This window comes from Vicia villosa, unplaced genomic scaffold (genome assembly GCF_029867415.1).
Source record: "Vicia villosa cultivar HV-30 ecotype Madison, WI unplaced genomic scaffold, Vvil1.0 ctg.006624F_1_1, whole genome shotgun sequence".
In the NCBI taxonomy this organism is placed as follows: Eukaryota; Viridiplantae; Streptophyta; class Magnoliopsida; order Fabales; family Fabaceae; genus Vicia; species Vicia villosa.
The window spans coordinates 450-12,633 of record NW_026706790.1 but is presented as its reverse complement, the minus strand read 5'-3'; the positions used below and the strand labels follow the sequence as shown (position 1 = coordinate 12,633).

At 36.1% G+C, this 12,184-nt stretch overlaps 4 protein-coding genes across 4 annotated transcripts; 1 reads left to right on the top strand and 3 right to left on the bottom strand.

The window, feature by feature from the left end:
• The first annotated feature begins 414 nt into the window (after positions 1–414).
• Positions 415–1,136, top strand: LOC131643026 (uncharacterized). The gene is made up of 4 exons (XM_058913177.1): positions 415–451; positions 521–581; positions 689–806; positions 891–1,136. The coding sequence occupies exons 1-4, from the start codon at positions 415–417 to the stop codon at positions 1,134–1,136; spliced, it is 462 nt and encodes a 153-aa protein (XP_058769160.1).
• A 259-nt stretch (positions 1,137–1,395) lies between these two features.
• LOC131643025 (uncharacterized) lies at positions 1,396–2,063 on the bottom strand. The gene is made up of 2 exons (XM_058913176.1): positions 2,057–2,063; positions 1,396–1,973 (listed from the first exon to the last, which is right to left on the bottom strand). Exons 1-2 carry the CDS (start codon positions 2,061–2,063, stop codon positions 1,396–1,398), a joined length of 585 nt encoding a protein of 194 aa, XP_058769159.1.
• A 147-nt stretch (positions 2,064–2,210) lies between these two features.
• Positions 2,211–2,813, bottom strand: LOC131643024 (uncharacterized). Its single transcript, XM_058913175.1, has one exon. It carries the CDS (start codon positions 2,811–2,813, stop codon positions 2,211–2,213), a length of 603 nt encoding a protein of 200 aa, XP_058769158.1.
• Positions 2,814–9,047: 6,234 nt separating this feature from the next.
• On the bottom strand, positions 9,048–11,592 carry LOC131643023 (uncharacterized). The gene is made up of 10 exons (XM_058913174.1): positions 11,432–11,592; positions 11,103–11,371; positions 10,931–11,021; positions 10,726–10,853; positions 10,548–10,638; positions 10,366–10,471; positions 10,066–10,223; positions 9,846–9,966; positions 9,310–9,369; positions 9,048–9,194 (listed from the first exon to the last, which is right to left on the bottom strand). The coding sequence occupies exons 1-10, from the start codon at positions 11,590–11,592 to the stop codon at positions 9,048–9,050; spliced, it is 1,332 nt and encodes a 443-aa protein (XP_058769157.1).
• Positions 11,593–12,184: the final 592 nt, after the last annotated feature.

Sequence of the window (12,184 nt, the reverse complement as noted above, 5' to 3'; positions counted from 1 at the left end):
AATGGTAGGCTATTAAATCTAATAGGTAAACACACAACAATGGACATATGAATAATTGAAAATTCAATTTAATAGTATATGTTAAAGAGTAGTATGATAATATTAAATGGTTATAAAATAGTTGTAATGTGTTATATTATATTGGGATGTGAAAGATCAAATGGGTTATGGGCAGTTATTGTTTTTCGTGAGGCATATAAATAAAACGAAAACTGTTTTGAAGTGATGTAAATGCAAAGAAGACTAATTGAACAATTGCATTGATTTCTATTGGACGGTGGAAAAGTAACAGGTATGTGAAGAGTCCATTTAGAGTGTTATATAAGTAATGTGCAGATAGTTTGATAGCACTAAACACTGAAGCATTCATCATTACTCTGCAATCAACAGTGTAAGCTGCGAATTTCTGAAAAGATGGAAGGAAGAGTTGATCAAGCAGTGAGAGGTAAAGGTAAACACATCATTTGAAAGTTTGCTCTGTTACATATTGTATTTAAAAGTTATATATGGTTGCATGCAGGTGAAGAAAACTCGGTCAACCAAATGGCTGTGGGGAAAGCTGTCACCTCTGATAACTCTGTGTATGTTTGAATTAGCTTATGTTGAGTATACGTTTTATGTTTTAATTTAGAATGTTTGATAACACATTTATTTATTGACCATGTTGTCTGTTTGTATAATGTTCCAGATGCCATGAACCTGTTGTTGATGATTTTAGTTGCCATGTAGAACAGCCTGCTAAGTTACAATATTGTATCTGGAAGCAAGATGTGTCCAACGGGAAGATGGCTCAGTCATGTCTTCTTGTAAGTTATTATTCGTTTTAAGCTTATTGTCTTTCCCTAACAGTTAATGGGATTATCTAATGTTGTTTTATATCAATATTGCAGGAAATTCCTGAGCATGTTGTGGCAAGTCGCTGGCTCCATGGAGCAAGGTTTGTAGATTTGGTTGACTGGGAAAGGGAAGTCAGGTATGAATGTGAAGTTCATCATACCGAAAAGGGTCAGATGTTCTTAGGGCGTGGTTGGTACAAATTTGCCAAGGAAAGGTGCCTGCTTGATGGAGACTCTATGGGCTTCAGCGTTAAGGATCCCATCAGCAAGGAGATACTTGTAACAATGTTGAAATATTAACAATGATGTCAAAGTTTGTTATAAGTATCTAAGTGTTTAACTTTTTGTAATTTTCTGGTGGACTTAGGTCCACCTTTATATTAATATATAAGATTTTGGTATTTAGATGTTATGCTATATATATATATATTATTTCTGTTACTTACATTGCTAATATGCTGTTAGTAATATATATTACAGCAGTTACTTGCAATACTAATATGCTGTTATTAATATAGATTACCGCTGTTACAGATTTACTCTGATCAATTCTAAAAACTTAGACATTGTTAAAAACTTCTTTATACACAACATTTGTAGTTTTCTCCCTGAATTTCTTTTCTTCATCATGTATCAGTATTTTGATTCCCTTTTTTGTTGTTACTCTTGACAATGCGACATAAATCTGGCCATGTGTGAATACATCTTTCGGTAAGTACAAACCAACATTATCCAATGACTGTCCCTGTGATTTGTTAATTGTCATAGAATAGGAAACTATAATAGGGAACTGTCTCCTATTCAGTTTGAATGGCCATGGTGATTGGGATGGTGACATGTCCATTCGAGGTATGTAAACCAAATTTCCCAAACCTTTACCACCCATTATTGAAGCCTCCAGTACATGGGCTGCCATCTTTGTTATACACAGCCTTGTGCCGTTACATAAACCTTCAGCCTGATCTATATTTCTCATGAGCATTATAGGTGTCCCAACCTTTAGTTTTAAGTGATGGTTTGGCAATCCTGATGTTCGGAGGGAACTTAGAAATTCTGGTGTGAGGATATCAACTACTGCTGGGTCATGAATCTCAGACTTGTCAACTGAATTTGCGTTGTAGTAGTCACGAATCTCTCCTACATTGTTGACCAAACAGAATTAGTAAAAGCAAAAATTAGATTAATATAATCCATTAAATTACATATTTTTGTTGCTTAACCTGGCATCAAGCTAAGTATATGGTCATTGATCTGATCAACAATCTGCAGTGTAGAGGCAAGTATCGCTCGACTTTTAAGGTAATCAACACATTGGAAATTATTTATGAAATCAGGGTATGTGCTATTGACAATGGCCACGATTGGATCATCAAATTATGTTATCAGAATATCAGGTGGTATGTTGATTTCGGCGGTGCCGTCATTAGGCTCAGATATTCGGCCCTCTCCTATTCTTAAAAGCCAATCTGAAAACTGTGCTATCTCATTTTTGTCAGTCTGTGTTGATCCTGTTCGTAGCCGCATGTTTCTTGTCAATGTTAATACCTCAACTGAATGCCATATGTAAGATGCATTTATGGCACAGTGTACAATATCGGAACGACTGCCTCTGGGGACGACAGGTAAAATCTGTCTGAAATCGCCCCCGAAAACAACAACCTTTCCACCGAATACATCAGTTGAATTTTTGTCTGCACTCATAACATCTTTCAAAGTTCTGTCAAGCGATTCTATTGCATACTTATGCGCCATTGGTGCCTCATCCCATATTATAAGCTTTGTCTGTCGTAACATGTCTGCGACATCATCGTTGAATTCAACCTTGCAAGTAGAATTGTCCATAGTTGGTACCGGTATCCTGAACTTTGAATGTGCAGTTCTACCTCCTGGAAGTAACAATGATGCTATACCGCTAGTTGCAACAGTTAAACATATATCGTGTTTTGATCTTAATGCACCTGCGAGTGTTCTCCACATATATGTTTTTCCGGTACCACCATAACCATGAAGGAAGAAAACCGCAGGTTTTTGAGACTCCACAGCGTGGATGATTTTTTCATAAATACTTCTTTGCTCATCTTAGGAACATAATATTGATTGTAGAACGGTGTTAGAATAATTGATTCATAGAATTTCAAAGCGTAAAATAAAATGAATTTAATTGACGCAATAGTTACCTGTAAGAGCAGCAAACAGATTTTCAAATTCTGAGTTCATTGATGCTGTATCATAATTACGCTCATCATATATGAGCCTGTTTCCCAACTGTTCAAGAACATAAGCATCCGGATATGGAATAGGACTAAAATCCTTTAGTGTCCTTCTATTTGCCTGAAGCAGTTTCTCAATTTCTATTAAAGTCAAATTTTGTAACTCTTCTTGTGTGAGGTCCAATTCTGCATTGATATGAGAAATTGAGTTATAATACTGTTGGTAAGTCATCTGTAGGTTGTTATTAACAAATTGTTTTGTTTGCTATTTTATTATGTCTAACAAACCTGGATTAGCAGCCAATGCTCTTTGTGTATGTAAGACACCATCAGATAATAGGAGCCAAGTTTGTTTCCAAACATGTGCAGGGCGATTAACAGCACCAGACAAAAGCATGATAACAAACAGTTTTCGAAGAAAATGACCAGTCCCCCAATGACTTGCCTCCTTTATAGCAGCTATGTATTCTTTGTCGTCTTCAAGAAATCCCATTGCAAAGCATGCATCTCTGAATGTATCATACTGAATGTTATCCACGGTCCTGATTTCCTCATATGTTGTTGGTCCTTTTGCCACCGTCAACATCATGCGCAGGTAAAACAGTTCACCAGTTGTTGGCGGAACCCATATGAGACGTCCAATGGTGAAGCCTTTTTTCCGCGGTTTCCATTCTCTCTTTTTTTGTGGTAAACAAACTTTGAGACAAACTGACCATAAGTTAATGTTTGTGCCTCTTCATATTTAGCATTTGCTACCAGCCATGCAGTAAACATTGATTCAGTCACACTTGCAGTTTCCAGCACATTTTCCATGCGTGCATAATCTGTATAGTATATAGGTTTCTCCCCAACCAAATGATAGAACATACGTTCCACAGCTGGTTTTCTGCCATGAATATTGTAAGAGTAAATGCGCCAGCATGCTTCACTGGGTGAGACATACCTGCAGTCGAGATATTGTTGGATCTCATCAACAGGTTGATTGCTATTTGTTGAAACTGCTGCTGTTATTCTGTCATAGCCTTTATTGATATATTTGAAAAGATATTTTATGGAAGTACTCTGATTACACCATTCCATGTTTATATGTGCCTGGTATTTCATAAGAAATCTGGTATTATATGAAACCACATGTCTGTTGTCCAAGGTGATACCATTTTTTTCAATAGTGAAGGTTTTTGATCTTCTCCTATACAGCGGATATCCCTCTGCATCAACAATAGTGTCTTCAATAAACTTTTTGGGGTAGTATTTAGAACATCGTCCATTCTTCATACATTGTGAGGTCACGCGAGCAAGCCCACAGGGTACATGCATCATATGTGCCCTAACCAATTTGTATAAATTGGGATGAACAGTCGGGTCGGGAATTTCAGCAGAAATGATCTTGTCTATGTCAGATGGTGTTGGGTATTTGCTCTTAGGGTGTAGGAATATCAAGATGTGAGCATGTGGCAATCCGCGCTTTTGGAATTCGATGGTGTACATATCTATTAAATTGAAAGTTAGTTCGATGTAATATTTTGGTACTACACAGACACATGATTGAAAAGTAGTATAATTAAATGAAACAACTTACATGCAATCACTTTTCCCACGACATGGTGTTTTGTAATATCATCCATGAGGGTATCAAACTTTATTTTGAAAACTTTTGAAATGATATCTGGCCTATCATGGGGTTGTAGACCTGTGCCTGACAATGCTCTTTTAATTTCAGGCCAATTTGGGTTGCAGGTAAAAGTAACAAATAAATCAGGGAATCCCAATTGACTTGAAATGGCCATACCGTCAAAATATAGTTGATCCATATATCTCTTGCTACCAACAAATGTTGATGGCAGAACAACTCGTTTTCCTCGCTTTTGGTGTTCATTTCTTGTATCGCAATCAGTTTGAGCGGCCAAATTATTATATTTGCCCACTCTTAATTTCGACTGATTATCTCTCAACCAATTCAGTCGTTCGGATTCCATCATAGCATAGCCGTCGACTAAGAATTGTTGAAATAGGCGTCTTGAGTAAAGTAGTGTTTTTGCCTCTTTGCGACGTTGTTGTAACCGGTAAGAAAACCAATCCTTAATGCTTTGACGGTTTCTCTTAGTGACCTCAGTTTCATGGCGATATTTGTGCATTATATTTTTCCTGTAACCATCTTCCCCATAAGGAAATATAAGAGGATACTGATAAGCCAAATATGCTGGGTGAAACTCATCTATTCGTTGCAAACCACCATTGCGGCGCTGAATTAAGATGTCCCTTTTATCAGCAGAATCAATGTCTCCCACAATGAGTGCAGCCACTTCTGAGACAGTAGGTTTGTTGTAAACACGGCCATCTTCGGATCTATCAGAAATAAGCCTGAGTTTTAAATCTGTGAAAGAATTTTTCCTTAAAACATCCCTTGCCATTCTAAAAGCTTTGGCATGAACATTGTGCTGATCTAACATCATCTTGAGCTTTTTGACAACCGGTCGCTCGATGCCTTTGTTGTCCCTGTTTATTTTTCGCAGCCATGAATAAATAGTTTAACATAATATTTTTATAAAACAATTGTGTAATTATGTCTGAGCATGCTTACTTGAAACATTTTATTCTGTGTTCAACTTCATTGTCCGTGTCATAGATGTATAATTGAGCATATTGCGGAGGTTGTCCTGTTTCTGGCAGCAGTGTACCAATTCGATGACAGGTCTGACCCTGCAGTCTCAAAGTAGGGGGTCCACCTCTTTTAGAATATGTTGTGTCGAACTTCATTCCAGGGGAAGTGAATGAGAACATTGCGTTGTATGTTCGTATGTTAGCCTGGTAGTTTTTACTATCTGAATATGTGTTATTAAATAGAAGATCTTGCAACACCTGTGGAGGTTGCTCAAGGAACGGAAGAACAATTTTTCCTCCACGGCAACAACGATAAAAGCGAGGAGTTGCTGTAATTTTGTGTCTATTCACTTTTTCTTGGTACCACATACATGCTTGGCAGTGTGCGCATTCATAACTTTGGTCGCCAATATCGTAATATTCTGAAAGAAGAAACCACAATACTAAATATGTCTATTAACAGAAGAAGTGTACATCATTTGGTTATCAGTGTATGATATGGAAATACCTTGAAGATGGGCCTCCTGTAATTGTGCCGGGTCTGAATCTTCGTCAGAGCCGGAACTATTAGAAGAATTTAAATTATTGTCAGAGTTGGAGTCATCATTGTCTTCATAATGAGATTCAACAGACACATTATGATTTGAGGTAGATGGATGATCCATGGACTGACTTGACATATTATAATTTGAAGTAGATGCATGATCCATGTTCTGACTTTGACTAACAATGTTGTTCGTATTTTGAACCCTACTAACTTCAGTATTGAACAAATTTCTCAATCTTTTTCTGTTATCCAAGATTATTTTCCTTCTCTTTCTAGCCATAGCCGTTTCAATAGTGGTTTCATATGTTACAGAAGATGTAAAATTATGATTTAAATGGGAAGTGAGGTTGCTTGATCTGACACGGTTTCGATAATCCCTCTTTGCTTTAAGAATAAGCTTTCTCCTCTTTCTTGCAATGGATGTTTGAGGAGCAGTGTTTTTAACAACATCTGTTTCCATCACAAACACAAAAGTAGGATGAATAATAATACTACAAATAAGATTGATTTGTATAGATTTATGCACACAATATGAGATGTATAGCATGCTACTTCATGATTTTGAATACTAAAAGTTTACAGTTTCTAATTGAAGGGGAATTGGTGGGTTCAAATGTCATGAATGCAGTATTGATTTTAATTTTTCTTTCATACTTGAATATATATGAAATTGGAACTGAATATGAATAGAATGATGGTTATAGATTTAAATTACTACTTATCCCTCCCTTATAACTGTTGTGTGTGTTAAATGTATTTAATTTAATCTATACAGATTATTTATAATATTTTATTTGATGGATGTGTTACTCTTTTAAAAAGACTTTAAGTCAAAACTAATATTATAAGTAAATAGAAACTGAACAGTTAACCCACTTTCTGCATGTACCAAGTACTTGTTTCCTATTGCACTGAATAGAAGTTTAGCATTGCAACTGCCTGCGGTTAGGGTTCCGACAATGGCATCTTCACACGGTGGTCCTTCTGTGCGTATTCCCTCTGATGATGAAAATGATTTCAGGTATGAGTAGATAATTTTATTTCACAATTGCTTTGCGGTAGAAAATAGGGTATACCGGTATACAAAATATGGTAGTGTGGTAATAACACTTAACAACATTTAGTGATGGGTGTAGTATCAATATAGCGCAATGTTGTATTATGTGTGGTATTTGTCAAGAAATCAAATGTGACTGAATGACTATTGTTGGTTTTTATTGTTGGATTTCATATCCCGTCGTTGCTCGGCATATGACTATTGCTTAGTAAAGAATGCTTCATATGCGGTTTGTTTTTAATCCATATTTGATGTTGGAACAGCGATGATCAGGCAATGGAAATCATAGAAGATTTGGTAAAGGAAACAGGGTACGATCCTAAGGTGGAAAGAAAACGCAGGAATAAACAGCGCAATGTCACTGCTGATCGTGTTGTGACGAATGTTGATGTTGTCGCACAAAATAGCGCAATGGTTAAAAGCAATCCCAATGCAGGACCTGTAAAGATAAAAGAGGAATCAACAGACATTGACACAAATGAAATCAAAGTTTCTGAAGTTGGTGAACCAAGTGGATCAAAAGAGGGTAAGAAACAAAAGGGTAAAGTGGTGAAAAAAGCAAAGGTCGGTACAGACATTACTGTAGACAGTTCGACAGGGGCTCAAAATTTTTTCTGGAACACCCATGTTACAAATGCTAAATCTACACAGCAGAATGTAATGGTAAGGAGATATTTGAATATTTGCAGCATGTTATTGAAAATGTAAATAGTATATATCGTTAATAGTTACCTTATTTCTTGTATGCAGCATTTCCCTAAGGAAATCGCCAAAAGATGCCTCCGTCGCTTTCAAGATGAAATCAACCTGCTGGATGTGAGGACGAAGAACATTGTTACCTGTCAGGTTCACAAAGCTAACAGAAAAGGAATACCCCAGCCATATGAAAAAGTACATGGCCCTGGGATGGTACGAATTCACCAAATCTCTTAACCTTGCGTAATGGGGATACAATAGCGTGGAGTATGTTGCGATTCTCTCCGTATATCTATGTGAAGGTTGAAAGACAATGAAGAAACTGCTGCTATTTGCAAACCGTGTACTATACCCAAATTTTAATGGTTACATTATATGTTGGGAATGTTATTTTGGTACATTGTGTTATATATATTCTGCTACATGTTATTTTGTAAGCACTTTATCCAAAATGTGAACACAGTAATATTGTGACCACTGGAAGATCTAATCTATAATCGTTTTCGGGACAAATTTTTTAAGTTCTCCTATTATATTCTATTAATCCGCTCTGATATGCTGTTAGTTAAAATGAAATCTGTCCCATAATATTGTATCAACATTATAGTAAGATCAGACATAAAATTATTTATTGATAGTTAACATAGTCAAATGTTAAAAGTCCTGGTGTTTGTTTGTGAGACACAATCCATGTTTTAGTTTATAATGTAATGACAGAAAACTTAAATTCTGCTAATCCAAACAAATCGTTCTTTGCAACATCATTATTGTAACTAACATTAAAAATAATAAAAAAAGGAGCACCCCGTTATAAGAGGTATAGTTAAAATGGAATGTTTGATATATGATCAAAAAGAATCAAAATAATTAATAATAGTATATATAATATGTAGTTCAATTTGAATCATTTGAATATAATAAGCCAAAGAAACCATTGATAATTCTTAAATCAAATTGAACATAACAGAAGCACATAGCCAGTATTCATGCACTAATTATTACAGAAAATGAAATCACACACATGATTAAAAGCAAAGGAAACTATTATTCAGTTTTTATAACAAACACCTAAGCAAAACACACACAAAATAAAAATATTCCTAATCAATCTTCTCCATTTTAATTATCTTCTTCAGCTTGTTTGATGACAGTTCCCCATCAATAGATTCACTTGATGCAGCAGGAAGATGTCTCTTACCACCAGGTGTGACAGCATTCGGCTTGTGTTCAGATGTAATTTCCAGGTCCTGCAATGCCACGATGAAGACTATTAGTTAGGAATATTGATATAAATGTAAGTCGGTAAGTGTTAGTAATATTGATCTAAATGTAAGTAGGTAAGTGTGTTGCAGTGAGACTTACTGTAACCAATTCACAGTCTTCATTGGCATCTGTTTTAGCTTCATCAACACTCTCTTTAATCTATATATTGTTAAACACAATTTTCAATATAACATAATCACAGGAAAAGCAAAAAAATGCATACACAGTTTAAAATTTCTACCCTCCAGAGTATCAGGTACGACAGTTTGGATTGGAATAGGTTCCTTGAGAATTTACCAAAGAAAAACAAAATCAGGCCAAAAATTGTTATAATATGAAGTCCTCTTTTATAAAACAAATGTCAGTTTATTAGAGCTGACCTCATCTGTTCCCCATTTTTCCTTAAGTTGCTGGATAATAGGATCATTTTTTATAATCATAACGACGGAACAGTTCTTCCAGCGTGGATGCCCACTTAACCTTCATAGCCATTTCCAACTTCAAACAACTGATCAAGTGCTAACGGAAAAGTCCAATGGATCATTAATTCCAGCCTATTTAAACAACTGGCCATATTAGTGTACACAGAGTATTGAAAAGTACATTCTAATTCGTCTGCACAATATAAATATAACCTGAATCATAGTGTTACGAAGTTGCGATGCAGATAAACCCAACAGCATTTCACATTCTCTGTTCCAGAAGACAAAATTGCAGCTTTGGCCCCCGTGAGTAACCTCAATTTCAATCTTATACCTGAACATCATAAGAAGTCGTTCCGTTAAAAAAGCCGACAACATAGAAACATCAAAAACATGACAGAAACAACATCTATTAGGTGAGAACAACTAAAACCTAAGGACTTCAACCATGGTTTCATGACCAGCTTCACACTCAAAGGGGGGGCTGTCCCCGCGCGCTATAGATTGACACATATGGCAGGCACGATAGAACCATCCAAACGGAGATGCTACTAATAATTTTGTTGTAGCGACAGTAGCGCAAAATGTAACCTGGACAAATAGCCGCCAAAATCAGAAACATGTGACACACTAAACAATGAGGTTATAATTACGATAATATAGGAAAATAGAAAGACATACATCCGTAAGTTGAATAATCTCAGCAATAGGCAAAACAACAGCCTTTGAGAACAATTTTTTGCACAGGAGTGAGCTGTTGATTTTCAGAACTTTGGGAGGAATATTGGGAATTCCCTCCAAGTTGGTCAGACAGGGTTACCTTGCTCTCCTCAGGCATTCTGCAGAGCATGGATCATTATCAAATTCATACATGAAAAAAATAATTGCATAAAATGGATGACACTATCAACATACCTATCAATAAAGTCTTTCATGATCGGAAAATCAGCATCAACACATAAAAGGGTCACATTGTAGGTGTTTGTCACAGACAGAGGATACTTTCCTGCAAATTCAAATTACACCTTGTCAATATATTTATCACAGATTTTTTTTATTTAGTATTAATTTATAAAATAAGTCATGGAATAACCTTCTTCCTTCACTTTGGCATACTGAAGCAACACAACTGTAGGTAGTGATGCAGCAACCCTAACTTTGTTAAACTTGATGAACTGATCCGCGTATGATTCCCACAGAGTACAGTTCAACATGTTGTTGCTAAACCATGATCACAACACATTAAGATATATAACATGATTCATATATGAGGCAGTTTAATGTATAAAAAAACAAACCTGTGATCACGCAACATCATGCTAATTTGCTGCTTCTTTGCACCTGACTCAGTCTGCGCATAACCAATACTATCCACCATTCCAACGACATCTGAAATAAATTTATTAATTTCACACGGCTATAATGCACTCAAAACATGAGACAATAAAAAAAACCAAAAACCATACTCACGAATCAGAACATGTTTGTCAAACCTCCCTGTTATGATGTCTGAAAAACTTGTAAATAAAATCGATTTCGGGGGTATCTCATGTTTGTCTTCATCAAGAACAGACGTTCCAGCAGTAAACTTTATCATATATCTGTGTCCCGATGCCCTGAAGGCCAGAACATAAGGCACCACCTTAAAATTAGATACAGTATAAGTATGGCCTAATAAGCATTTTTCGGTGAAAACCGACACATGCGGTGCTGGAACAACAGCAATGAATATCATCTCCCTGCAGCAGAAACCAACAAATGATTCAAACTATACAAACATAGGTAAATGATAAACATACTGAAACATAAACAGGGTAATCACCAATTTGTCAACAAAGATCATTTCAAAATGTTCCTTGCTGTTGGAGACAACTTTCCATCGGTGGTGAATCCTAACAACAATCTTCCAAAGCTCTTTTCCATCATTGATCTCTGCTATTCTCTCAACAGGCCTTGACATGATAATGCAAATTCACACTGCACTGAATGATTACCGCAGAAGTTAGCAAGCATGGAAAGAGAAGAATGAAATCACTGATAAATAGGCAAGCCATTTAAACACATAATTACTGCAATTGTGCAGTTTGGAACGTGGAGAGGCACAGAGTAATGGTCCTTACATAACTGCAGCAACATGAGAAGCTGTGAGGGTGAAACTTCCACAGTCATAACTGACCGCAGCCCACCATGCAGTTGAAGGATCAAAAATTCTGTAGTAACCACCAAAGCTTATGTGGATCATTGAGAGAAGAGTTGCTGATGTGGATAGCCTAAGAAAGTCTCAAATGGTAGACTTTTCTTATATGATAGATTTGGAACCTAATTAGTACACAAATAAACCCTTTCTTAGTACACGGAAATAAAATATTACAGTACACAGGCTAACATATATTAATTAATTATCTTTCAACCATCCATCAAGATAAACTTGTTTGGAGTCAAGGGAGTCGATTTTTCTTTCTCAGCTCGCATATCTTTCAACCATCCATCAAGGTAAACTTGGTTGGAGTCAGTGTTGGATTTTTTCTTTCTCGGCTCGGGTATCTTTCAAC

Bases quoted from the DNA above. Each gene is read 5' to 3' on its own strand.
- LOC131643026 (XM_058913177.1), top strand. From the start codon at position 415: ATGGAAGGAAGAGTTGATCAAGCAGTGAGAGGTAAAG. The intron at 582-688 runs GTATGTTTGAAT...ATAATGTTCCAG, and splicing joins GTCACCTCTGATAACTCTGT to ATGCCATGAACCTGTTGTTG. The intron at 807-890 runs GTAAGTTATTAT...TCAATATTGCAG, and splicing joins TGGCTCAGTCATGTCTTCTT to GAAATTCCTGAGCATGTTGT.
- LOC131643024 (XM_058913175.1), bottom strand. From the start codon at position 2,813: ATGTGGAGAACACTCGCAGGTGCATTAAGATCAAAACACGATATATGT.
- LOC131643023 (XM_058913174.1), bottom strand. From the start codon at position 11,592: ATGTCAAGGCCTGTTGAGAGAATAGCAGAGATCAATGATGGAAAAGAG. The intron at 9,370-9,845 runs GTTATATTTATA...AACAATATATAG, and splicing joins TTCGTAACACTATGATTCAG to ATTAAAGAGAGTGTTGATGA. The intron at 9,195-9,309 runs GTAAGTCTCACT...GTGGCATTGCAG, and splicing joins AAGACTGTGAATTGGTTACA to GACCTGGAAATTACATCTGA.